We start from the raw sequence: 25,887 nt of genomic DNA, 5'->3' as shown, positions 1-25,887 counted from the left end.
ACGCGGCGGCGCCGTGAGGGGCGGCGTGGGGCCGCGCGTGGGGCCGCGCGTGGGGCCGCCGCCCGGCTCCCGGTACCTGCCGGGCCCAGCTGTCCCGCTGGCACTGGAACACCATGGCGGCGGCGAGGGACACGGCGGCGCCGCGACGGCGAGCGAGGGGTCACGTGGAATCCGCGACGGCGAGCGAGGGGGGACACGGGATCACGGCGACGGCGAGCGAGGGGGGACACGGGGGCGCCGCGACGGCGAGCGAGGAGGGACACGGGCCTAGGGCTCGCGAACGCGCCGGGGCCGGTGGGCGGGGCCTGCGGGTGACGTGGACGCGCGCGCGCCTCGGGGGCGGTGGCGGGAGCGGGAGCGGGAGCGGGAGCCGGAGCCGGGGCCGGGGCCGGGGCCACACGAGCTCCCGGAGGGCCCTCGAGGCCCGGTGCGAGCGGAGCCCCGCGGAGGCTGCATGAGAGGCTGGGGTGCTCCGGGACACAGCTGCGCGGAGGCCCGGGGAGGCTGCGTGGAAGCCTGTAGAGGCCCAGGGGCCCTGGGGCCCCGCGTGCAGAGAAGTACAGGGATGCTGCACTAACACCTGTAGGGCCCCAGGGCATACAGAGACCTGGAGGCTGCACAAGAGGCAGGAGGGCCCCGGGGCCCCGCGTGCACGGAGGCCTGCGGAGGCTGCACTAAAACTGTAGGGCCCCCAGGGTCCGTTATACACGGAGGGCCGGGGACGCCACGCGAATGCCCGCAGGGCCTGCGGGCCCAGTGCACACGGAGGTCCAGGGAGGCCTCATGGTTCCCCCGAGGGCCTCTGGACACGTGTGCGCACAGAGGCCCGCGGAAAAGGAACTCCTGGAACGCAGTGTGCCCCGCGTCACAGTGAGGTGGCGTGAAATCCTGGTGAGTCCTCGAGGCCCAGTGCGAACGGAGGCCTGCGGAGGCTGCCCAAAAGCCCAGAGCTGCCCTGGGGACCAGTGTGCGCTGAGGCCTATGGAGGCCATGCGAAAGCTCGGGGTGTTGCTGGGATCACATGCACACAAAGGCGTTGGGAGGCCGCACGAAAGCGCAGAGGGCGCCCGGGGCACAGTGTGCGCGGAGGCCGGGGGACGCTGCACAAAAGCCCAAAGGTCCCTTGGGGTCACGTGTAATTGGAGGCCCGGGGAGGCCACACAAAATGTGAGCCTGGGGACCAGTGCTCACATGGGGACCAGTGCTCACAGAGGGTCCCAGCGGGCTAGTGCGTATGGAGGCTCGGAAAGGGCGCACGAAAGCCTGAAGGACCTGCGGGACCGTGTGCACACTGTGGCCCGGGGAGGCCACGCGAAATCTGCAGGGACCTGGGACTCAGGGGACACAGATGCCCAAGGAGGCCACACGAATGTCTGGAGGGTCCATGGGGCCACGTGTGTATGGAGGCCCGTCGAGGCCGCGCAAAAGCCTGGAGTGCCCCCGAGGCCACGTGCGCATGGAGGCTCGGGGAGGCCGCGTGAAAGCCCACAGGGCCCCTGGTGCGTATGGAGGCCCGGGGAGGCCACACGAAAGCCCAGAGGGCCCCTGGGGCGCAGTGTGCATGGAGGTGCGAGGAGGCCATATGAAACCCCGGAGGGTCCCCAGGGACCAGTGCGTGTCCCCAGGGGGCCACATGAAGGATCCGCGAGCATGGAGGCTCATGAAGGACCATTCAAGAAACAGCCAGGCATGAACAGTGCAGAAGCCGGTCAGTCTGGGCCATCCGGTCAGGAAACAGAGTTAGTGTTTAGTAGGTAAGAGATATAGAACTATTCCACCGTTCTCCCCCAGGAAATGGAGGGAGGGAGTTATTAAAATAATAGTAAGAGAAGTTTTGGTTGGACGTGGGCCCAATATCCCCAAGGACGGAGACTCCACAATATCTTTTGGTAACTCATTCCAGTGTTGAGTTTTCTCTTAGGCTTAAAAGAAATTTCCTATGTTTTAGATGTAGTTTGAGGTAGTCTCTGCTGGAGAGGAAGATCATTTCTTTTCCATATTCATATGACTTATATGGACTCATGTCGTCTGCTTTTATATAGAGTGTAGTAAAGTTAGAATGGCTGACACCATAGATTAACCAAAATGGAAATAAATTCCCTCTGTAGTCAATGAAGGAATGCAAGTTCTTCCAGATAACATTCTACTAAATGAGTCTCTCCATCACTATATATCCATATACCCATATCACTAAGTTAATATCTAGGCATTGCCTGACTTCTGTAAGTTAAAATCCAACTCCCAAAGCAGAAAATGTTTGTAAGTCCTTCCCTTATTGTTAACACGACATTTTGTCCTTTACCTTAAAGCAAGTCAGTGGTGAGATTCATATTGACAGAAAGTCATAATTAAGACTGTGTTTTACTCATATCGATCAGAGCCCCATAGTCCCCAAATTTCAAGAAAAAGTATTTGGAACATCTTGTTTCAGCTTCTAAATAACACAAAGCAGATTTTTTCTCAAGTGATTTAATTGCAAAATCCTTGGCTTTCCTGTTTTCTGCTCTCACTACAAATGCTGACGTTTCTGCAAAGAAAACCTTTTGCTGAGCAAGGTCTTTCTTAGCGCATCCTTGATTTCCTGGTTCCTCAGGCAGTATATGATGGGATTGAAGACAGGAACGACGACAGCGTAGAAAGTGGACACAATTGTGTTTGCGTTGTGGTCTGGAAGTGCTTTGGGCCTCACGTAGATGAAAATGCTTGTGGCATAGAAGACAATGACCACGATAAGGTGAGTGGCACAGGTGGAGAAGGCTTTTTGGCAGGTTCGTACAGAGGAAATGTGAAGGACGGTGAAGATTATATATGCATAAGATAGGATTACTACAAGCAGAGGGATCAGGAGAATAAATAGGGCAGCCACAAAATCGATATGGGCAGCTCTTTCCGTGTCTGTGCAGGCTAAGTTCAAGAGAGGAGAAACATCACAGAAGAAGTGATGGATTATATTGGGTCCACAGTATGTTATCTGAGAGATAAAATACACCTTGCACGCAGAAATGAAAAACCCAGACAACCAAGATCCTGTGGTAAGGTAGACGCAGACAGAGTGGCTTATAATCACGGAGTAATGGAAAGGCTTACAAATAGCAACGTAACGATCATAGGCCATGACTGCCAGCAGAAGGCACTCGGTGTTGCCCAAGCCAAGAAAGAAATACAACTGGGTCATGCATCCCACGAAGGAGATGTGTTTTCTTTGGGACACGAAGCTGAGCATTGTCCTGGGGACTGTTACCGTTACGTACCAGATTTCCAGGAAGGACAAATTGCTCAGAAAGAAGTACATGGGAGTGTGGAGGCTATAGCTTGTCCAGATAGCCAGGATGATGACAGTGTTTTCTGCTAGAACTATGACATAGGCCATGAGAAACAATGCAAAGAAGAGGATCTGCAAGTGAGGAGTAGCAGGAAACCCAAGGAGAATGAATTCTTCGACTCTGCTGTTATTGCTCACTTCCATGTCTGCCAAATATCTCTGTAAAAGCAATAACATCAACAACTTAGTGTTAGGGAACACAATATATTCGAGTACCCTTCTGTCTCTCTCTGCTTCTCTCTCTTTGTCTGGTTTTATAGTTGTTTTACACTCCTTTTCAGGCTGCAGTCAAACTAAAATTAGTGTTGATACTGCTGTTGACGCCAGTTCCATTAATGATTAAAGCATTCCAAGGTGCATGACGTTTAGAACAAAATAACATTAATTCAAGAGAATTCCGAATTCTCTGAATGACACAACGCATAATTTGTCTGCTTTCTTTCAGAGGAATTATCTGCTTTCTCTCTAATAGTTTTCTAAATTGTACTATGAACTTAATTGCAATTTTTTTGAACACAAATTTTGAACAAATGTTCATAAACATTTCTGAAAGTGGCCAAGTAGCATCATTACCAATAGACGCATTTACGTCGTCCTCATCAATACATAACTACTTTGTAAGGATGAAACTTGGATAGGGGTTACTTCTTAAAGACAGGTCAGAAACAAAGCTGTAATCACAACCATATTTAAAATAATAAGCATAAATACAACTTTTTTTTTCTGTACTACAATCCAAGTGTCCAGAAACTGCAGTATTAATTCAAAATACAATTTGAAAATTCCTTTCGCAAATTCAGATGATCTTTGAGAAACTTTGCCAACTGCTTCGTATTTGGAATAATACATTTCAGGTCTTGTATAAATAGGATGCAAGCCGGAATAGCCACTGAGAACTGGAATCCTCTCTCCCACGATAAGGCAAAATTCATTTCTGTGGGCATGGACTGTAGCACCACTAAAAACACCCTGGGGTGACTGAGAGACCAAGATAGGGATGGTGAATATTATACAAGGTTTATAGCATCTCTGTGCACTTCTGGAGCAGAAGTTGGAGGGTATATGGGGTAGCCAAGAGCATCTAGTCTTGTTTCTAGTCAAGTCTTGTTTCAGGCAACTGAATCGTGTCATAAGGGGTTGCCTTCCTTGCCCATAAAGTTGCTTGCGACCAGTTGAGATACCATAAGTTATGGAAGTGCCATGAACTGCACAAAGCTGTGGGCGATGTCTGCCCTTCTGGAAGGGTAGCCAGAGGTTGGACCTTTCTGGGCGACTCTGAAGAAACCCTGCGTGTGAACAACTTAATCAAGGAAAGATCTGTCCTGTTGTTCTTTGTCAATACTGGTGAAATCTGCTGACTGTGGAAACTGAGGCTCTTAGGGACTGATTCACTCGTCTCATCATAGACCGTTGTTTCAGGTAGCCTTGGCTGCCCAGGATAAATACCCCAGGCTGGCATCTGCCCTTCTGATGTGGTAGGTGGAAAGCATCATTGAGAGGAACTCGAGTAGCACTTGGCACCTACACGTAGGCAACTGAATTTGGCAGTCATCTCATGAGCACATCTACAGGTGGGCACAAAAATTCAGGACCCTTAACCTGGCAACTGAGTCACATTGCTCCTGTTTAAGTCTGGAAAAGATGTTCTTTATAATCAACAGAGAAAAAGACACACAAGCAAAGAGAAATTCAGCTGACATGTTATGTACCTGGATATGAGATGACAACTGTCTTGATGTTCATGTTTGTATTAATTATAAAAAAAAAAGCATCATTAGCTTTCCCAAATATTAGTATCTAAATTATAAAGGCTCTGATATACCAGTTTTTTGTTAATATTAACTTATTGCACCAGCAATACCATGGATAATCATTGGAAAAGGTTTCAGAATTCTATAATCTTCCCATATACCAAATGAACATTAATGATGCATTTAGATCTTGAATGCACAGCTCCAGAAGCCTTCATAGTGCCCTGTGTGGTCACAGATCCTTTCCCTGAAAGTTATTTGGATGATTCCTTAGGTTTCTCTTGAGGGAAAGGGAAAGGAAGAGAAGGGAAGGGAAGCCAAACGGGAAGGGAAGGCAAGTGGAAAGTATCTTAATTGTTAAAATCAAAATTTAAAGATATTGTTGAGATTTTTCTGTTTCCATGGAAACTCTGGAATTTTCCTTGAGAAATAAAGCTTACTTTGTGGCTTCTCAATTAAAAAGATTTAGCACTATGCCCATCTTTTTTTTTTATTATTTTCTCATTTTTTTTTAACCAGCTTTGTTTACTCAGCAGATCATAATAAATAAATAAACAAATACTTAAAGAAAATAGTAAATAAGTCAGTAAATTCACTTACAGATTTGGATCCTTGAACAAATATAGAATATATTCTATGAAGCTTTCAGGGAAGGTGACAAAAGATACTCTGTTTTCTGAGTGTTAGGACATCTCTTCATTATTATTTTTTCCCTGTCCCCAAGACTTAGTCTATGCGTTTGGTTTGTTCTTCCAAAGGGACCAATCAAAGAAACTATTTCTTCTCTTGTCCCTAACATGTCAATAGTATTTACCATTGAGGTTAAGAAACGACCTCGATCCTGGAAACAGAATGTATGGTCTTTTCCAGATAGCTGAAAACAGCTTAAAAAGCATTTCTGATTGTGAGGAATGATTTGTAAAAGGTTTGTAATAGGTAAGCAAAGCCATTTATGACATTGCTGACAAAGATCTGCAGTAGCTTATTGAGCTCATGTTCTGAGAAGCTTCTCTTCAAACGACTGCGAGACAAATCACAGAATCACAGACTGCTTCCCGGGGACTTTTGGAGATTATCTAGTCCAATGTCCCAGCGCATTGTCCAGGGTCCTGTGCAGGTGGCTTCTGTAGGTACTCAAGGAAGATGTTTATATTCAAGGAAGGTCCTCCTCCAGTCTTTTCTCCACGCTGAATAGGTCCAGCTCTCTCAGCCTTTCCTCACAGGAGAAATCTATCAATCCCCTAAGAATCTGAGTAGCCCTTCACTGGATTCCCTCTAGGAAGTGCATGTTTCTCCTGTGCTGGGGAGCCCAGGACTGGACACAGTTCTGCAGATGTAGCCTCACCGTGTCTGAGGAGAGAGGGAGGCTCTGCCCTGGGAGCTCTGCTCCCCGAACCTGCTAGCAATGCTCTTTGTAATGGAGCTGTGGATTGCCCTGTCCTTGGCTACAAGGGCACGCTGTTGACTCGTGGTTAATTTGTGATCCCTCAGGACCAGCAAGTCCTTCTCCGTGGAGCTGTTCTCCAGCTGGCCTGAAACACCTTGTGCTGATGCACGGGGTTATTCCTTCCTAGGTGCAGCATTCTGCGCTTGCCTATCTTGAACTTCATGAGGTTCCTCTCTGCCCATCTCTCCTGCCTGTCAATGTCCCTCTGAATGGTGGCACAGCCCTCTGGGTACAGCCACACCTCCTGGCTTTGTATCATCACCAAAACTGCTGAGGTGGCATCTGTCCCTTCATGCAGATCACTGAGGACTAATCTGAACAATGCTGGTCCCAGCAATGACCTCTGAGATCCACTGCGACTTACAGGCCTCCAACTAGACTTTGCACTTCTGAAGACAACTCTCTGACTTCTGCCACTCAGCCTGTTCTCAAACTAGGGCACAGCTTGCGTATTTAACCTCCTCTTCCTCAGCTTGCCTATGAGGATGTTATGGGAGGTCAGACACTGCAGTCAAGGGAGACAATATCCACTGCTCTCCCCTCTTCTTTTTTTGAAGACTGGAGTGACAGATTTGCTTTCTTCCTGTCCTTAAGCAATCCCTAGCCCAATTCTCCTCCTTCACAGAGGGAGGGAAAGTATTCCTTTCTCCAAACCTTCTAGCTGGTCTTTGGGCTCTGGAATTCCTGAGGGCTGCAAGGACTGAAGCATAGAATGCCTTGTGTGTCTGCCTCCTCTGTGTCCTTTGTCTTCAGGGCCCCTGAAGAAGCTCTTCGTTCGTGCATGCAAGCCTCCTGCTCCCTTTGCTCAAATTCTTGCTTCTTGGGATACACAGTTCTTGAGCTGAGAGATGGTGATCCTCAAATATTAACTGTCTGTCTTGCAACTCCATTTCTTCTAGGGCCCTATCCCATGGGATTCTTCCAAGCACATGACTGCTGAGCCCAAAGTGTGCTCTCCTGAAGTCCAGGGTTGGGAACCTGTTTTTTCACCTGCTGTGTCCTCTCAGGATCCTAACCTCCACCATCTCTTTCATCGTCACTGGGGTCCCATCACATCTCCACTCCTTCCTTGTTTGTTAGTCCAAGTTCCAGCACAGCACCTCTCCTCCTTGGTTCCTCTAATACCTGTGTTCTCCAAGAACCTCCTAGAGTGTTTGTGCCTTGCTGTGTTATTCCTCCAGCAGATGCAGAATGGTTAAAGTTCCCCAGGAGAAACAGGACCTGTGATTAAGAGGCTACTTTCTACTGTCCATGGAAGGCTTCATCTACTTGCTGTTCTTGATCAAGCAAGCATCTATAACAGTGTCACCCATGCTAGTCTGCCCTTTAATCCTCCATAAGGTCTCAACCCACTCATTATCCAACCTGAGACAGAACTCTGTGCATTTTAGTTGCTCTCTTACATAAAGGGCTACTTCCTAACCTCAGGTCCTGGCCATGTCCTTCCTAAAGAGAGTGTAGCTGTGATGTCCACTGAGAGAACTAGAGGAAACGGCCACAAACTGAAGCATCAAAAGTTCTCTAGGAACTTGAGGAAAAACTTCTTAACAGTGAGGGTGACAGAGCCCTGGCACAGGCTGCCCAGAGTTGTGGAGTCTCCTTCTGCAGATCTTCCAAACCTGCTTGGATGCAGCCTGCGCCACAAGCTCTAGGTGACCCTGCGTGTGCAGGGGCGTTGGACTAGATGATCTCTAGAGGTCCCTTCCAACCTTAAGGATTCTAGGATTCTATGATCATCTCCCTGCAGCTGCTTGCAGATTGCTCATCCCTCCTGTTATTCACCATATCGTGTCCTGATGTCCTGATATTGACCATATTATGTTCATTTTTATACAGGCACTTCTGAGAGGTATCGAAAACTCGCACAGATTGCAGATGGCTGACGTGGTAGAATTAGTTACAGAAGATCAGGCTTTGAAATAACATGAGATGATGAAGGAAATATATCTCCAGTCTAACATCTTATTGAAAATCTTATGCTAACACCACCTGAGGCCAACTGCTCCTGGAAGAAGGGTACAAAGCAGTCAGAAAAGCTGCTGTCCAGAAGTGCTTATTTCACAACATTATACATAAAAAGGGCAAATTCTAGTTTCTAGTGCCTAGCACGTTGTGGCTTACCTTATTTAGGTAAGAACCTTGTGGCTTACCTTATTTAGGTTCCTCTACTCAGCTCTGGTGAGGCCGCACCTGGAGTACTGTGTTCAGTTCTGGGCACCCCAGTATAGGAGGGACGTGGAGCTTCTCGAGAGGGTCCAGAGAAGGGCAACCAGGATGATTAAGGGAATGGAACATCTCTCGTATGAAGAGAGGCTGAGTGAGCTGGACCTGTTTTCTCTGGAGAAGACACGGCTCAGAGGGGATATGATTAATATGTATAAGTTCAGGAAGGGAGAATGCAGGGAGGAAGGGGACAGGCTGTTCTCACTGGTGGCCAGCGACAGGACGAGGGGTAATGGCCACAAGCTGAAGCACAAGAAGTTCCGTCTCCAGGTGAGGAGCAACTTCTTTACTGTTAGGGTGACAGAGCAGTGGAACAGGCTGCCCAGGGAGGTTGTGGAGTCTCCTACTCTGGAGATCTTCAAAACCCGCCTGGATGCCACCCTGTGCCACATGCTGTAGGTGTGCCTGCTTGAGCAGGAAGGTTGGACTAGATGATCTGTAGAGGTCCCTTCCAACCTTAAATATTCTGTGAATCTGTGAATCCTCTAGAGGTGGGACTCCATTGCCCAAACATTGGCATGTAGTGTCCCTGAGAAATACTAGTCCCTGCCTAGACCAGATGGGCATCTTTGGGTCCTGTGTCCCGCCTGACTGTTCCATGCAGATGTCTGTGGCACTCTGAGATGTCTGAAGCGACTCTGGATACTTCTGTTTATAGCCCTATACCTCACCCTAAATGTTTCTTTCTTTGGAAATCTTGGTGCAGATGGTTTTCACCGACATACACAGTTCCCCGGGCCTTGATGGGATGCCCCAACTCCATGAGTTCTGAAAGTGCAGGCTGAGGCCTTTGTAAGGCCCCACTCATGAAAAGTGCATTGATCAGAAGAGGTCCTGAAGGACTGGAGGAAAGAAAATCTACAGTTTTTTTAAAGGGCAAAACGCGGGACCCAGGGAACTGCAGGCCTGTCCACCTCACCTCGATCCTTTTAAGATGATGGAGCAGCTCATCCTGGATACCCTTTCAAAGCACACAACGGACAAGAAAGTGATCAGGAGTAGTCAGCATAGGTTTACTGGGGGAAATTATGCTCAACAAAGCTAATAGCTGTCTATGATGCAATGACCATCTGGGTAGATGAAAGGAGAGCAGTTTATGTCATCTGCCTTGACTTGAGCAAGGCTTTTAACAGTGTGTTCCATAGCTCATAGAGGAGCTGCTGAATTACAGACTAGACTTCATGCTGAATTATAGACTATAGCCTTCAGGCTGAAGATGAGCAGACGGGGGACTGAAGACCTTGGCAAGGGCCAGTGCAAGAGCAGCATTTATAGAATCATGAATGAGTTTTTTTATGGAACCATGAATTGACCCATTGGGTTACACTAGTTACAGGCCTCCAACTACAGGTGAGAACCCCAAGAGATCTGATCCCATAAAAACCTCCTTCTTGGTTCTATAAATGCTGCGCTTGCCAGCTAACGTCTAGAGAAAGGCTAACAGGCCTTCAACAGCAGAACTTCATTGCATAACTGAGTTAATCCTTGTACCCAAGAATTCACTATGGCTTTCAGTATTTGCTACAGGATTCACAAGTTAACTAATTCTTTTGGTTGGCTAGTAGGAAATTATACAGAGCTTAATTAACAAATGTATTATGCAGTTATATAGCACATGCTGTTGGAGTTGTTCCTTAGAGAATGGTACTAGCAAACAAAGCAAAACAACAAAGCAAGACACTGAAGGACCGTTCTTTGTGAATGCAGCCGCATTTAGTACACTCCGCACTTTCATTTCTTTACTTCAAAATGTTTAATTTTCCATTCGAAACTATGTGCTTTCTGACCAGCCTCCACATAGAGCTTTTGATCTCCTTGTTGCGCAATGTGTAAATGATGGGATTAGTCAAGGGGAAGATAACTGTATGGAAAACAGCAACAACCTTTTCCATTGGGACAGCTTGGAAGGGTAAGGCATAGATATACATGGCTGGGCCCCACATGACAAAGACCACAATGATGTGAGAAACACAGTTTGAGACTATTTTACTCTTTCCCTCGGAGGACTGTGTGTGGAGCTTCATCAGGAGGACAGTGTATGAGATGAGGAGAAGGGCAAAGCACATGATGATGATAACTCCGTTGCTGAGGAACATCAGCAGCTCCACTGCATGGGTGTCAGCACAGGCCAACTTCACCAGCTGATGGATGTCACAGAAGAAGTTGTCCAGGATGTTGGGGCCACAGAAGGGGAGATAAATGGTGAGACTAAATATAACGATACCATGGATGAAGCCCCCAGCCCATGAAGCTCCAACCAGGGCACAGCACACCCTTCGGTTCATAAGTCTGGAGTAGTGGAGAGATTTGCAAATAGCCGCATAACGGTCATAGGCCATGGCCATGAGCAGGAAAGCTTCAGCTGCTCCCAGGAAGTGGAGAAAGAAAAGCTGAGCCATGCAGGCACCATAGGAGATAGTCTTATGGTGTAAGAAGAGGTCAGCTAACATTTTGGGTGGGGTGACAGAGCAGTAGCAGATGTCTAAGAAGGCCAAATTGGCCAGGAAGAAGTACATGGGGGATTCCAGTTGGGAATCCCTCTGAATTGTGAGAACAATAAGGATGTTGCTTGGCAGAATGATCATATAGAAGAGTAGAAACAAAAAGAAGAGAATCATCTGAACTTCATGGGTTTGTGACAGTCCCAACAAGATGAACTCTGTAACTGTTGTGTAGTTCCCTTGTTCCATTTCCACTGCAAAGAACCCTGTGAAAGAGACAGAAATCATGGAATAAAGCCAAATAGCAATACAACATTATAAAAGTGCCTAAGCAATCTGAGACTTATTTAGATTGCCTAAAATAGATACCTTTTGCCCGTTGCTTATCTTTAGAAAATCTTATCTTACCTGGCTTATCTGACCTAGTCCTTTTCTTCTTGACATAAAGAAACAGGGTCTCAGGATCTAGGGTGCTATACATTTCATTTTAAGGGAGACAGCTAAATAAGGCTAGATGAAATGCCTTTTAAAATTACCTGATTAACCTAAAACCACTCCTTTTGTCATAAAAGGAAACTAAGTAGAGATTACTCACATCTGAAGAAAGGGCTTTGAATCCCTTCGGATGGATACACTGACAGCTCCCAAATTATTATTTTCAATTCACAGTCTAAAATTTGCTCACAGTTAATGGTGCTGGTATACCAGCGTAGCCATTTCAGGAAATGACTAGTTTCATTGAATATTTTCCCTGGAATAGATCATTTCCATTATTTTTTTAACGTGCCCATTTTCCCAATCGTCTTTAAAGGGATGTCCAACTACGGATGTCCAGCTCACGTGAAGACTTTTATCTTTGTCCACAGAAATCTCAACTGCTGTATGCTTTTCCAATGAAGCCAACAGAGCACTGAGAACATAAATAGAAGTCCATTATGTAAATACTGTTATGAAACGAAGCCTCTGTCAATCAGCAGGAAGATTGTGTGGAAAACACGTTGTCCTTTTGCATGGAATGGGTTAAATTATTTCATGTTCATAGCTTTTGAATTGAACTCTGAATATTGTCTTCTCTTACATGAACATTATGAATGAACTATTCAGATTTATCTTAGGGTCTTAGGATCCCTAGGAACCAAAGTCCATTAGGGTCTTGTGGTTATCTTAGATCTTTTGCTTTAATACCTCTCCCCTCTTCATACCCCTCTTCTCTCACTTCTTTCTCTTCTTTAAGGCAAGATTGTAAGTTTTTTTGCTTTTTTTCTAAAACTATTTTCTACTGTTTTGCTAAAAAGAAAGTGTGTGTGCATGTATGACTGGGAAGGGAAGAATGGAATGGAAAGGAAAGGAAAGGAAAGGAAAGGAAAGGAAAGGAAAGGAAAGGAAAGGAAAGGAAAGGAAAGGAAAGGGAAGGGAAGGGAAGGGAAGGGAGAGAAAAAAATATGTCACTTTTTGGTATTTACTTCAAGTTTCAAAATGTAATTTCATGTCTTGAAATACTTTTTTTTTTTTTTTTTTTTCCCTGTGTCTTACTTTGTTACATGGATAGCTGAATGTCTGGTTAGGCTGGCTCTGTGCATAAATTCATGTTATTCACCTTTTCATTTTCCAGGTGACTGAGAATTTGCATTCCACGAATCTGGAGCTGTTTCTCTTTGTCTCCCTATAAATTCTCACCGTGTTCTGATGAGCCTGGCAGCTACCCCTCCATCCCTTCCTGCCCTATCCCCTGGGAGCTCCATTTCAACAGGAATCTTCCACCCCGCACTGCTCTTCTGCAGCAGACAGATCCACTTAACCTAGTAACAAGACTCTCTCCTCATTTTTATTCCTACATGGGCTTCTGCAGAAGCAGAATTTGCAGAATATGCAGAATTTCACATTTTCTGAATATTGAAATACTGAATGCTTTTGCTCAGCTATTTGAATTCTATTCTGCCTACGTAGTTCTGATTTTGAGCAGTACCTCTGTCTTTGGACAGGGCAATTTTACATATAATCTCCAAATTTATCCCACAGTTATATGTGATTGATACGTCATTACTGAGCCTGGATTTATATGTAAGTATTATAGGGAGAGATTAGATCTGCTGCTAGGCGGATGAGGAATAATCCCGTGCTAGCTCTGCTGGAATCCTCATCAGAAACATTTGCAGACCCTTCTTTAGGCTAATTCTGATGCCCGCCTGCAGATCTAAGCGAGGTGGCACTCTGGGCTTTTGCTAGTTGTTTCCTGCACTATTTGGTTCTGAACACCAAGGAACCTACGTGCTGATTCAAGGAAACTCACTTCTAGTATGGCTGTAGTTTTAGCAGTTTAATCATACTATAAAAACTACTGCTGAGTAGTCCAACCTCGATAATGCTAACATTCACCCAATTTCTGTTTAAGATCACTACTGATCAAATGAATTTAGTAGAAACAAGTGGATATAGCTTTTCCTTGAAGATAAATTCTCACTCTTTCAGTCCTCTGCAGTCCAAGGTCAAGCGTCCTTCCTCAGGCAAGGCAAGTTGTCAACATCTCATGTCCTCTATAGGGAGGAGTACGGTGCTGCTGGTAGGGTCCTCTTCTTCCTCTGTTCTGAATGCACACAGCACTGTTTTCACTGACATCTCTGTTCCCAGCATTTCCTGAATCATGCTGTCCTTACACGTAGGACTTTTATCTACCCAAATTCTAGCTTTACTCCACTCCACGATTCTCCAGTTATTTCTTCAGCTTCGTGCAATCCCAGCTGTACAATCTTACAGATACGTGCTAACAGCTTCATTATATATTTCCCTTTTGGGAGCTCCCATGGTAGTCCATTGTCACCTGAAGTCTTCTCACCCTTCTGGCTGTGACCCTTTTCACACGCCCATGTATTTGCTGCTGCTTTGCAGGCCCCTGAGATTTGGCTTCCTTGTGTTCCAGACCAACTCGCAGCAACACAAGGAATTACAGACTGCCACCCCATTGTTTGTGATACCATGGTTTTCACTCACCATCTTCTCACCATCCAGCAGTGGAACAGGCTGCCCAGGGAGGTGGTGGAGTCTCCTTCTCTGGAGGTCTTCAAAACCCGCTTGGATGCCACCCTGTGCCACATGCTCTAGGTGTGCCTGCTTGAGCAGGAAGGTTGGACTAGATGGTCTCTAGAGGTCCCTTCCAACCTTGAATATTTTGTGATTCTGTGTGATTCTGTGATTCTGGTGGAGAAGGAATGCTGAAGTCCAGAGGACAGAGAAGATGACATTTTCTTTTCAGACACTAGGTGTTGCTGTCTGTGTCTCTTTGGATACAACTGAGTGTGTGTCTGATCTCTGGTTGCAAAGCTGAAGGTGACAGTGTTGTGGCTGGCAGTGATTGCGGAGCTCCAACACCCATGGGTCTTAATAAAAGCTCTGAGGTTTAGAATTTTATTTATAATTATTTATCAATATTTACTTTTTTTTATTTTTTTTGACAGGTTCTGTTCTTGGTCCAGGAAGTAGCTAGAGGCTCCTTCTAAGCTACTTTCTTACGGCTTCATGGTTAATACTATATTTATATGAATGATAGCTTCATGCTTCTGCAAGCCTCAACGTCTGGCTTTCCATATTCTGCACAAACATTCTGATTTGATAATGTAGAGAATGGAAAGCTATGGCCTAGAACTCTTCAACTCAGCTCATTTCATCTCATTTATGAATATGTAGAATATAGTGCACTGAGAAATACACCTAATTCCTGAAAAGAATTCCTTCCATCTTACCACAAGAATTAAATGAAGAGGGAGACACTGAAGGCACTTTTGGCTATAACAAATTTGACTAGTTATTCACCTTTAACATGGCTAAAGGTAGAGGACGTGAATCCTTCCTCTACAACTTTGATGTTTAATTATCACTAAGGTCATCTCACAAAATCCTTTATACATTTTGGAAACACAGCACGTTGTCCAACTATACAAAGCAAAGAAACTCCCTAATTTTATCATTCTTTTCCTACCTCAAAATTGGCAGCATATCAGAGAGTCCAGTGAATCAGAATTGGGAAATGCCTATTTCTCTTCACCAACTACAAAGATTTTTTGGAATAAATGTTTCACATTTCAGATATACCATTTAGGTGACATTAATTTTAGGTGGTATATTAATTCCAATGCAGGTTTACACAGAATTATTCACAAGAGTTTGAAATTCCTTGCAATAAGTTAGCAAAATTTTAGTCAGTTTTGAAAAAGTCAATGTTATAAGAAATTAATTTTAAAAAAGAAGCCTATTATAGCTTTGCAAAAGATTAAATTTCTGATTACAAAGCAAAGCATAAAATGCCACAGCAGGATCACAGGCCCTCTTCTTGCAAGCACTCACCAGGTCAAGGAAATGCGGGCAGAAAATGAGGCTTGGAATAGCAGGGAACCTTGGAAGAAGAGACAGGCATCTTCCATCTTCTAGATGTTGCAGAGCTTGCTCAGTCATACACCTACAGGAAAGTGAATTCCAAAGCTCCAGACCTGGAAATGGCCTTGTTGTGGATGACCTCTGGAAACCTATATCCAAAGATAGGCCCCCATTTTCTTGATGACTCCCTAGACCTCTTTGTTCCTTAGGGTGCAGACTAGTTGGAATGACATCTGGAGTCACCAAAATGCCCTAGGAGAAACAGTCTTGTCCTTGTCCAAGTAATAGCTGGAGTCCAGCCTGACCTCACCAGTCCAGATGACTGTGGAGTAACAGAGACACATCAAAGGGCAGAGAAAGCTCTCCTCCAGGACAGGAACCTGGACAGGCATGGTTGATCAGACCCTTGATTAGATCAAGGGTCAATTGATTAGATCAGACCCTTACCAGAAATTCAGCAAGCACTGAGTAGATGTGTGCTCTGATCTATTACATATCCACTCCTATGCTGCAGCTACCCAGGCTCACACCATTAAGGAATCAAAAGATTTGACTGGTTTATGTGGTTCTCTTGGGGGGATCCAAAGTGATGAGAGCACTCATTTTACAGGAAATGACATTCAAAATTGGGGCGGATAACTGAAGAATAGCCTGGAGATATCATACACCCTATCATCCACATGAGATCAGCAGAAAGAAAGATCAGGCTGCTCAAAAATTAGCTGAACAAACTGTCACCTACTGGTACCCTCCCAGTTTGGAGTAAAAACGTTTTAATGGGCAATGTTCTACCTCAATGACTATCCACTGCATGGCTCTCCCCAACATGCTCAAAGAAAAGAGATACAAAATACAAAAAGAAATAACTATAGAACTGCATAGCTGTCATCTTGTGAGTGCACGGTTGATGGTCACCATACCTCAAAGGTATTATGGTTGCTTGGTACCCCACAATAGTTTAGCTCTCCCAGGGAGTGGACCATGTTGTGGGGGCGTCATGGGACAAGTGGTGAGTGGAGGTGAGTGACATAATGCACTTCACTCATGTGAAAGTGGTAGCAATAGGTTTTATTGATATGGACAATTTTAATGAGATTCTATGGTAAGGTCACTTCTTTTTTACTGCATGGGATACAAGATATACACAGAATTACCAAGGACATCTCCACATTGAGTTATGGGGTTCAGGCTGGACTCTGTTGCTTTCCAAACTTCTTCGGAGAGGAGCCTAGGTGTGGCTGGATCCAGTCCTAGTCCCAGACCTGGTCAATGGTTTATGACTAAGGAATTTTGTGCACAGTTAGGTCAGTAAAGCTTACAAGTTCAAAAAGAGTATGCTGTAGTCACCTACCACTGATCTGTTGCAGCAAGGATCTCTTAACCCCAAGGAGTATCCTTGAGGGGCGTCCCTGCTCAATGGGAGATCCTGGCATGAAGCCCACTGCCATGCAAGGAGAGTTCAATGGGCTCTCAGGCTGTCCCATATTTATGGGATAAGATGGTTGCCTTATAGTCCTACTTTTTCATTTCAGCTGAATTTGGACTTGTGTACGCCAAATTGGTCCTTATCTCTCTGTTAGAATGCAACTGTCAGGACTATTACTGATGATTATTGTCTGAATGGAGGAAGAAACCAGCGAGGCAAACACCAGGTCAGATAATGTCACTGGTGGTTAAAACTGAATGGGCTACGTGTCAAAAGTCATGTTGAGCTGGGGAAGAAGCCCACTCGTCACAGGGGGGCATTGACTTTTCCTAACCAGAGCAAGTGAAAGTTGGCATTCATTACAACAGATCTCAACCTCTGTCATATATATGGGAAGACCATCCCAGTTGATATGTGAGTGAAGTCCCCACTATCCGGAGAGTAGATTCCTTACAGCCCACCCAGCAGACAAGTGCTTTTTGGTCTACAGGCTGCACTGTGAGTGCATGATCCAATCAAATCCTAACAGTTGGGAGGGGAAAATATTGCTGATAGGCCAGGAGATACCCACCTGGAACTAATCAAAGGGAAGGGAAAAGAATCCCACTTCATGTTCCCTCTTGGAGATTCTCACCCAGAGGACCATGACTTGATATGTTGAGTGGAATTGTAACATTGCTGTTATCCACCTAACCCTGTACGCTGACAGTAGGTGGAACACTGAGAACATTGCAGCAAGCGCAGGGAACCTGATGTTCACCAAATCATGAGCCTACTCCAAGTGCTACAAGATGTAAGATCTGGAGAATCAGCATGGAACAGGCTCTGACAGTGACCGTCATCATGGTTGTTGAATTTAGGATTATGGGGAAAATACTTTTTTTTTTTTTTGCCATCATTGGACTGACCAGTTTTGTGTGCATATATGTTATAATCTACTGTGTAGTTGACTGTATACTTTAGCTGTTGGTTAAGTTAGTGTCTGAAAGGCATGTCCAAATCTTGTCTACAGACTGGGTCATCAACAACACATCTCTTTCAGTGAGGAGGCTGAGTTACAGCAGCCCTGGAGTGCACTGTTCCCACCTTTGACTTAAATCTACCCACTTCAGGCATGCATATTGCATTTTGCCAACAAAGTTGATCTGCTTCTCAGCTAATAACTACTCAAGCTTAGCATACACAAGATAAGAAAACTATTGAGATACGAAATAATTATAGTATTTGTCTATAGTATAGACCAAAGGGGCTCTTAGGATACACAAAGTAAGACCTGCAAGGGCATCTGACCTATGCATCCACCAGTCTTCCATCAGTGACCCCTTTACATGTTTCCCATGCAGTTTGAAGTGTAATTCCTTCATTAAATCTACTTATTTAACCCCTAGTGAACCCTGTAGAAACTACTCTACCCTGTAGAGTAGATAATTTGTAAAGCAGAATGTCTTAGAGTCATAGAATCACTGCAGTTGGAAAAGCCAAGGACTCCACCACTTCCCGGGGCAGCCTGTTCTAATGATGGACTACTCTTCTACACTCTGTCTGTGTAGAAATATTTCCTAATATCTAACATGAACCTCCCATGGTGCAGCTTGAGACCATTTCCTCTTGTTCTACTGGTAGTTATTCTGGGAGAAGAGATCACCCCTCCACTCCCCTCCCTACAACCTCCTTTCGGGGAGTTGTAGAGAGCGATAAGGTCTTCCCTGAGCCTCCTCTTCTACAGACTAAATAATCCGAAATTCTTCTGATAAGGTCTGTGTTCGAGGCCTTTGACCATCTTTGTTGCCCTTCTTTGGACCTACTCCAGCACCTCCAGGTCTTTCTTGTAGTAAGGGGCCCAAAATTGAACATAGAACTCAAGGCGCAGCCTCACCAGTGTTGAGTACAGGGGGATGGATGGATGGATGGATGGATGAATGGATGGATGGATGGATGGACGGACGGATACAGGGAGATTGCCATCCTTTGAATAAAAGTGGATGTGAAGTCCTGTCTGTAGTTTCTTTAGACACATCATAAACATAACCATGGTTACCTTGGATTCTTTCCATAATCAGTAGAGAGAAATAGTCATCTACAAAGTGAATGAATTGTCAATGGGTCATTGGAGACGTCTGACCTTCATTTCAGTTAAAGGAAACTCAGATAATAAAATTCCTCAATCATATTTCTAAAATTGAGTATAACAAATAATAATTCCAAGGGCTTATTTATTCCCTTTCCCAGTGAATTCTCAGAGAATCAGAAAACAATGGTCTGTCCCTATTTTACAAATGCAGGAATGGAAACATCAAGAAATTGAAATGCCTTCTAAAAATTGTCATGTTTGGAGAGGAAGCCCATGGTTCCTATGTCCCACCTTTGCCTACATCCTTCTCTGTAACATGTGTTGCAGCCTCACTTATCTCCAAGACAAGCTTTTAGCATATAGAGCAATAAGAAATCCCAGAAACTTAATATTGTCTCTTGAGTGACAAATCAAGCTGGTACACTTCAAGTCCATGAGCCCTTCACTGATCTTTTCAAAGCTTTCTTCACCTCTTTGTTTCTCAGGGTATAAATGAAAGGATTCAGGAAAGGTGTGACAACAGTGTTAAGGACATGGACAGTTTTGCTCATATCTAATGAGTCCCTTATGGAGGGTTTGACATGGAGAAAAATGGTGGAACCATACCAAACAATCACGACGGTGAGATGGGAAGAACAAGTGGAAAAGGCCCGTTTTTGACCTATGGCTGATGGCATTTTCAGTATGGTGGAGATGATGTAAATATAGGAGACCAGGGTTATTGTACATGAGCCAAGGATAACAATGAAAGAGATAATGAAGGCAACCAACTCAAGTCCACTCGTATCTGTGCAAGAGAGAGCTATCCATGAGGCTATGTCACAAAAAAAGTGATTAATAACATTAGATCTACAGAAAGACAATCTGCTAATCATATATGTAGGTATGGTGATGAACAGGAAACCACATAACCATGATGCAAAGGTGAGCTTAGTTAAACGGGTGCTATTCATGACTGAACTATAATGTAGAGGGAAGCAGATTGCCAGGCAACGGTCATATGCCATGACGGCCAAGAGAAAATACTCTGTGCAGCCCAAAGAGAAAACAGAGTACATCTGCAGAAGGCAATTAGTAAAGGAAATGGTTGGATTTCCACCCAGAAGGATCACTAGAGCTTTTGGGACACAGGAGGTGGTGTACCAGATCTCTAAGAAGGAGAGGTTGCATAAGAAAAAGTACATAGGGGTATGAAGTTGTGGATGGCACCTCACTAACACCAAGATGGAGAAGTTTCCCATGATTGCCAAGATGTACAGGATGAGGAAAAGAATGAACAAAGCTGTTTTCATATACTCGTTGCCGGGAAAACCCAGGAGGATGAAAACATGGGAGCCACTTTGGTTTCCTCTTTGAATACCAGAAGTAAGATTCATCTAAGTCACAAAAGATAAGAAAAAAACCAGATTTGTTCAGTGTGTGAAGACTTTTTTTTGTACTTAGATATTAGAATTTAAAAAAAGATTGTCAGAAAAATAAACTGAAAACAACATTACTCTAAAATGTGTGAACAAGACAATCCCTTTTCTTTGTCTCCTGCCTGACCCTACTATATTCCCTTGTGTCAACAGAGAGAAATAAATAATATAGATGATGGTTCATCTTCTCGTATATATATGTATATACAGATATCTATCTGTATAGATAGATAGATAGATAGATCGATAGATAGATAGATAGAGATACACATATACCTATGTATCTTAGAGAGGAATCATACTGCAAAAATGCTTATTTCTTTCCAAATATAGAATATACAGAAGTATAGATTACTAATTCAGACGTATTTTGATTATATCTACAACTGAACAGATGACTCCCACTCCATGTCTTTAGACAGACAAGGCCAATGACAGAAAGATTGATATAGAGAAACTGCATGGGAAGAGCATACAGTGATTGCATACAAAGAAGTGAAGAAGAAAGAAAGCAAGCCACTGCAGGATATCCAGGAATTAGTTCAGAATTAGATAAACAGAACACACAGTTAAACTCAGAAATAAATGAAAAAATGACTGAGAAAAAAGAATAAAACTGCATCAAAGCTCCCCAAACTTGCCCAAATATGCAGGGATAGATAGAAAGGTAAAGAGTCAGTGTATATAGAATTAGAACAATCCAGATCAGCTAGTCCAATCTATTGCTTAAAGCAAGGTCAACTGTCATCTTAGAGCTTTACATTCACATGGGTGGGTAAAGAGAAAGATGAATGCAGTGACAGAGATATAAAGTAGAGAGAGGCTGAATTAGAAATCTCTTTTCAAGCTTTACCTTGAATTTCACAGTGGCAAAAACCTCCACATCATAAAGAGGTCACAATAATCAGTGCAAGAACATTTTTCCTCTGAAATCACTAATGCCTCTTGGTGTGCAAGGGCAGCATTTCTGAAGCGCACTTTTCTGCCACTTACCCTGAGAGGGAGAAAAACCATAAATCAAGCATAGCTTCAGGACACAAATATTTTCTTGACTGGCTCTTCCTTAAGGAATTAAGTCCCCAGAGTTCCTTCAGTCTCTGAATGGCTGTGGGGATAAGAATTATACTTCAATTAAGCAAGGAGCTATTTCTATTCAACTTTGACATGTGAAAACAAATTTGGTTTTTTATGTTTTTTTGCTCTTGCTTCCTATAACAGCGAGTTGGTGAACAACCAAATAAACCTCTTACCAATTGCTTTTCATGTTTTCAATAAAGAAAAGTATAATCATGGCATCTGGTGTAGATTTGGGCAGTTGAACTGTATTGGGTTATATTCCCAAATGGAAGGGCTGGATTTATCTCATCTTTAGACATGTCAAAGTTTTGTGCCGGTATTTTGTCTCTATAATAACTGGATGAAACAAGAAGTTTAAAAGCACTTTAACAGATATATTCACACACATTATATGTAGCTTTTGAATAAAAGATCTGTGACCATTTTTGACTTGAAAAAAATCCCTCAGCAGTTAATATATCTGTGTAGAAAGTTGGCCATGTTTTTCATTTGTGGGCAAACTGACCTGCCTTCCTCTTTATTTTATTTAAACTGTTAGTTAAACTGCACATGAGAAAATAATTTATGTTACTTGCATACTCAAGTCCTAAACCTCACTACATGTAGCTTACTGAGACTTGTAAAAGAAACTTTAAGAATTGGAGTTAGTATAGGGTAATGAGGCCAGATGATATTTTCATATCTGCATTGCTAATAAGGATAATCCTTTAATATCTTCCCAAATGAGAAATAATTGTTCAATCTCGCATGGTTGGGATGTTATGTGGTTGAGTGCTAATGATTCAAAACTCCATTCTTTAAGCCTAAAAGAGGTGTTCAAGCTTTTTTTTTATTTTTATTTTTGGTCCCTAAAAAGAGCCTGGGATTTTCAAAAATGTGAGATGTAAATTCTGGATATATCCTACTCCAAATTAATTTCTAAATGACGTGGTATGCACTGCCTTTGAGAGTGGCTCTTCTCTTCCAATTTCCCGCTCTGTTCTGAGTGTCCTAGTGTTGCGGTCCGAAAGCGGCGGAGGAGAGGAGATATCCAGGCCTGTGGTAGCCTTAGGCCCGACTCTGTCAGCACTGGATTCATGGACAGGTCTGTGGACTGTAGGTCCAGTTGCCTTCCGAGGACTGAACTGAGCTCACTGAGTAGGACCAACTATAGGCCTGGCTCTGGCAGTATTGGATTCATGAAGAGACTGTTGACTGTAGGCCCGATCATCTTCCACACAAGTATCTGGTCCATGAACAGCCTCATTTATTCAAACGGAACCTTTACAAAGCCGGTATGGGATGGACGCACAGGAAATTCTCTACTACAGCATCAGATTTTGAGCTAGCTCTGATGCACAAATGCGCAATCATTACTCATCCCAGAAGATGGGAGAGGGCTCTCAGTCTCGAGTCTCCTCAGGTGGCTTCCTGACCTGAGGGGAGGAAAGGGGGGTTGGCCACCGACCAGTTCCAAAAGTTAGGATGGAATCTTCCCTCCAACTTCCGAGTCTCCTCAGGCAGCGTCCCGACCCGAGGAGAGGAAGGGAGTTCAGCCCGTTGACTGAAAGCAGCAAACAGAATGTGGAAAAGCAGTATGGAGAACGTGGAAGAAAGGACAGGCCCCTTGGGAGAAATGCAGGAACGCTGTCAGGGAAAGCGGCGACGCGACAAGGAAAGCTAAGGCATGTTTGGAACCAAATCTGGCAAGGAATGTTAAAAATAATAAGAAGAGCTTCTGCGATGGCAAAAGGAAGATTAAGGAGAACATGGGCCTGCTGGTGAATGGGGTGGGTGCTCTGGTTATGAAAAACCCAGAAAATGCAGAGTTGCTGAATGCCTTCTTGGCTTCAGTGATTACCAAGGGCAGCCCTCTGGAATCCCAGACCCTAGGGACAAGAGAAGATGCCTGGAGAGAGGAAGACTGCCCCTGGGTCGAGGAAGATTGGGTCAGAGAGCACTTTGGGAACCTGATACCCACGAAAGTATGGGCCCTGGAATCCTCCCTCCTCCTTCCTTCCTCCTTAGTTCAACTTCGATACTGTTTTTTTTACATTTACATGGATCTTGAGTGACTGTAGTCATATTTACTCTTGTTACTGATTGATGAAAAGTCTCTTGCTTTCATTTAAGTTACAGTCAATCGAAAACCTAGACAGCATGCTCAGCAAGGAGTGGCTATACCTCGGAGGTGGGTTCCTTTAGGAATGGAAGTTTGTTTTGGCCTTATAATGCCAAAAAAAGAGCAAGAAAAGTTCATCCGAAAGGAGTAATTGGCCACCCCTGCTGGCTCAGCACCAGACATCTTATTGTATTATCTCCCTTAGCAGCAGCACAGGGAGTACAACCGAGTTTGGCCGTGGTGTCTTCACCCGGCTCCACCCTCGTTACTGCTCTTTGCAGCTGTGAGGAGGGCAGGTTGTGCTGCCTGGGGAACCGTGGAGGAGCTGAGCACACGCAGATCAGACCATCCTGGAGGTGGCAATGGTGTAGCACTCCAAGCAGGCCTATATAATGCCGTGCCTTCTATTAGGCCCTAGTTTTTCTCTAAATTCCCTTTCTTCCGCACCTGGGAAAGGGTGGGGGAAATGGGAGGAACCTTCTGATTGCTTCACAGTCCTTCAGTCTAGCTCCTCCATTTAATGCATTTGACTTGGTCTACTCATGTCTGTTCAAACCCCGGGCATAATTGCTAATGCTAATCTCAGAAGGCTGACAGAAGAGCAATGAAGATGATTAAGGGAATGGAACATCTCTCGTACGAGGAGAGACTGAGTGGGCCTGTTTTCTCTGGAGAAGAGAAGGCTGAGAGGGGATATGATTAATGTGTATAAGTTCAGGAAGGGAGAATGCAGGGAGGAAGGGGACAAGCTGTTTTCACTGGTGGCCAGCGATAGGACCAGGAGTAATGGCCATAAGCTGGAGCACAGGAGGTTCCTTCTCCAGGTGAGGAGGAACTTCTTCACTGTGAGGGTGACAGAGCAGTGGAACAGGCTGCCCAGGGAGGTTGTGGAGTCTCCTACTCTGGAGGTCTTCAAAACCCGCCTGGATGCCACCCTGTGCCACATGCTCTAGGTGTGCCTGCTTGAGCAGGAAGGTTGGACTAGATGATCTCTAGAGGTCCCTTCCAACCTAGAATATTCTGTGATTCTGTATGCCCAGAAGAACAGTTTCACCGACACATGGCACTTGCCACTCGGCTTTACTGAGCCTCATCTAAAGAGAGCAGTTCACGAGTGCAACGGGTCAGATTGGGTAATAGATGCAATTATGCTACAAACACTTTACAAACACGCAATATGCTACAAACACTTTAATAACAAAAGCAAGAAGGAGGGAGTAGCCTTAAAGAAAATGCAGTTTCACCTCCTTCTTTTTTTTTTTAATCACATATTTCTAACTTTAAGAAACATTGCTATTTATCCCTTTCCATTTTTCTATTGCCTTCTTCATGGTCATGTTTTTGTTTTGTTTCGCTAATAATGGTTCTGAGCTTCCTTTTGCATGTAAATGGCATATGTGTTTTAAATGAATAGTTCCATGCCAACAGTTAGTTTGGCATTTTCAAAACCAATATCAGCTGAATCCATTGTTCATGTCTGAAGCTTTCTGTTACAATTTCTCATGCTCCTCTCCTGGAAGTGTTAAAAATGTTGTTAATTTTGCAGGAAAACATTCATCCCAAGTAAATTCTCTTATACATTGCCGTATTTCATGAACTGTTAAATTCCTGAACTAGTCAGTAAAGATGATATCCAGTTGCCTTTTCCATTTGCTAAATATCTCGCAAGTCAATGATCTAGCTGGATATTTTCCTTCTATGCAAACATTCAATTTCTCTTAAACTCATTCTGTTTATTCTGTTGTTTAGGCATTTTTCAGTCTGATTACTGTAGAAAACTTCTATCACCTATTCACCTCTTCATTGATCTAGCTATTTTCTGGGTGCATTTTCTGAGGAAACTGGGCTTCCCTGGGACCAAAGGTCAAGATATGACATTATATTTTGTTATAATGAATGTGTTCTCCTTTCAGTAAAACAGACCTTGAGGTGTTTTGTTTTGTTTTATATTTTTAATTATGATGAAAATTCCTTCTGTTTCTGTGCATAAGTAGTACAACATATGTATAAAATCAGTGGTAATAAGATCAGGTGGAGACTTTGCAAGCTAACTGGGATCCTTCTGTGGGTGTAGTGGCAAAAGACTGGACTGTAAAGACCTATCCCATTCTTACACATGGACCAAAGGGTGTCTCTGTCCACTCACTGCTTGACTATGAAGTTGCTCTTTTTTATTCCCAACAGTACATTGGCCAAACTAACTTCCTTTCAAAATACATTTATTGCTATGCTTCCTGTAGTA

The 25,887-nt window shown here is 44.2% G+C and overlaps 4 protein-coding genes across 4 annotated transcripts in view; all 4 read right to left on the bottom strand.

Moving 5' to 3' along the window:
• AARSD1 (alanyl-tRNA synthetase domain containing 1) overlaps positions 1-115 on the bottom strand; it is a 5,079-nt gene extending 4,964 nt beyond the window's left edge. The window contains exon 1 of the mRNA XM_026044581.1: positions 77-115. Within this exon, the coding sequence (XP_025900366.1) occupies positions 77-115 (39 nt within the window). The remainder of the gene's footprint in view (positions 1-76) is intronic.
• Positions 116-2,509: 2,394 nt separating this feature from the next.
• Positions 2,510-3,466, bottom strand: LOC112951813 (olfactory receptor 6A2-like). Its single transcript, XM_026044580.1, has one exon. It carries the CDS (start codon positions 3,464-3,466, stop codon positions 2,510-2,512), a length of 957 nt encoding a protein of 318 aa, XP_025900365.1.
• Positions 3,467-10,482: 7,016 nt separating this feature from the next.
• Positions 10,483-11,433, bottom strand: LOC112951812 (olfactory receptor 4M1-like). The gene has a single exon (XM_026044579.1). The coding sequence runs from the start codon at positions 11,431-11,433 to the stop codon at positions 10,483-10,485; it is 951 nt and encodes a 316-aa protein (XP_025900364.1).
• An 8,041-nt stretch (positions 11,434-19,474) lies between these two features.
• Positions 19,475-20,425, bottom strand: LOC112951811 (olfactory receptor 6F1). The gene has a single exon (XM_026044578.1). It carries the CDS (start codon positions 20,423-20,425, stop codon positions 19,475-19,477), a length of 951 nt encoding a protein of 316 aa, XP_025900363.1.
• Between the last annotated feature and the right edge of the window lie 5,462 nt (positions 20,426-25,887).

Source organism: Nothoprocta perdicaria, unplaced genomic scaffold (genome assembly GCF_003342845.1).
Source record: "Nothoprocta perdicaria isolate Ctin4 unplaced genomic scaffold, notPer1 scaffold_372, whole genome shotgun sequence".
Taxonomy (NCBI): Eukaryota; Metazoa; Chordata; class Aves; order Tinamiformes; family Tinamidae; genus Nothoprocta; species Nothoprocta perdicaria.
Note: the sequence above shows the minus strand (reverse complement) of the source record. Positions and strands in the feature narration are given on the sequence as shown.

Bases quoted from the DNA above. Each gene is read 5' to 3' on its own strand.
- LOC112951813 (XM_026044580.1), bottom strand. From the start codon at position 3,466: ATGGAAGTGAGCAATAACAGCAGAGTCGAAGAATTCATTCTCCTTGGG.
- LOC112951812 (XM_026044579.1), bottom strand. From the start codon at position 11,433: ATGGAACAAGGGAACTACACAACAGTTACAGAGTTCATCTTGTTGGGA.
- LOC112951811 (XM_026044578.1), bottom strand. From the start codon at position 20,425: ATGAATCTTACTTCTGGTATTCAAAGAGGAAACCAAAGTGGCTCCCAT.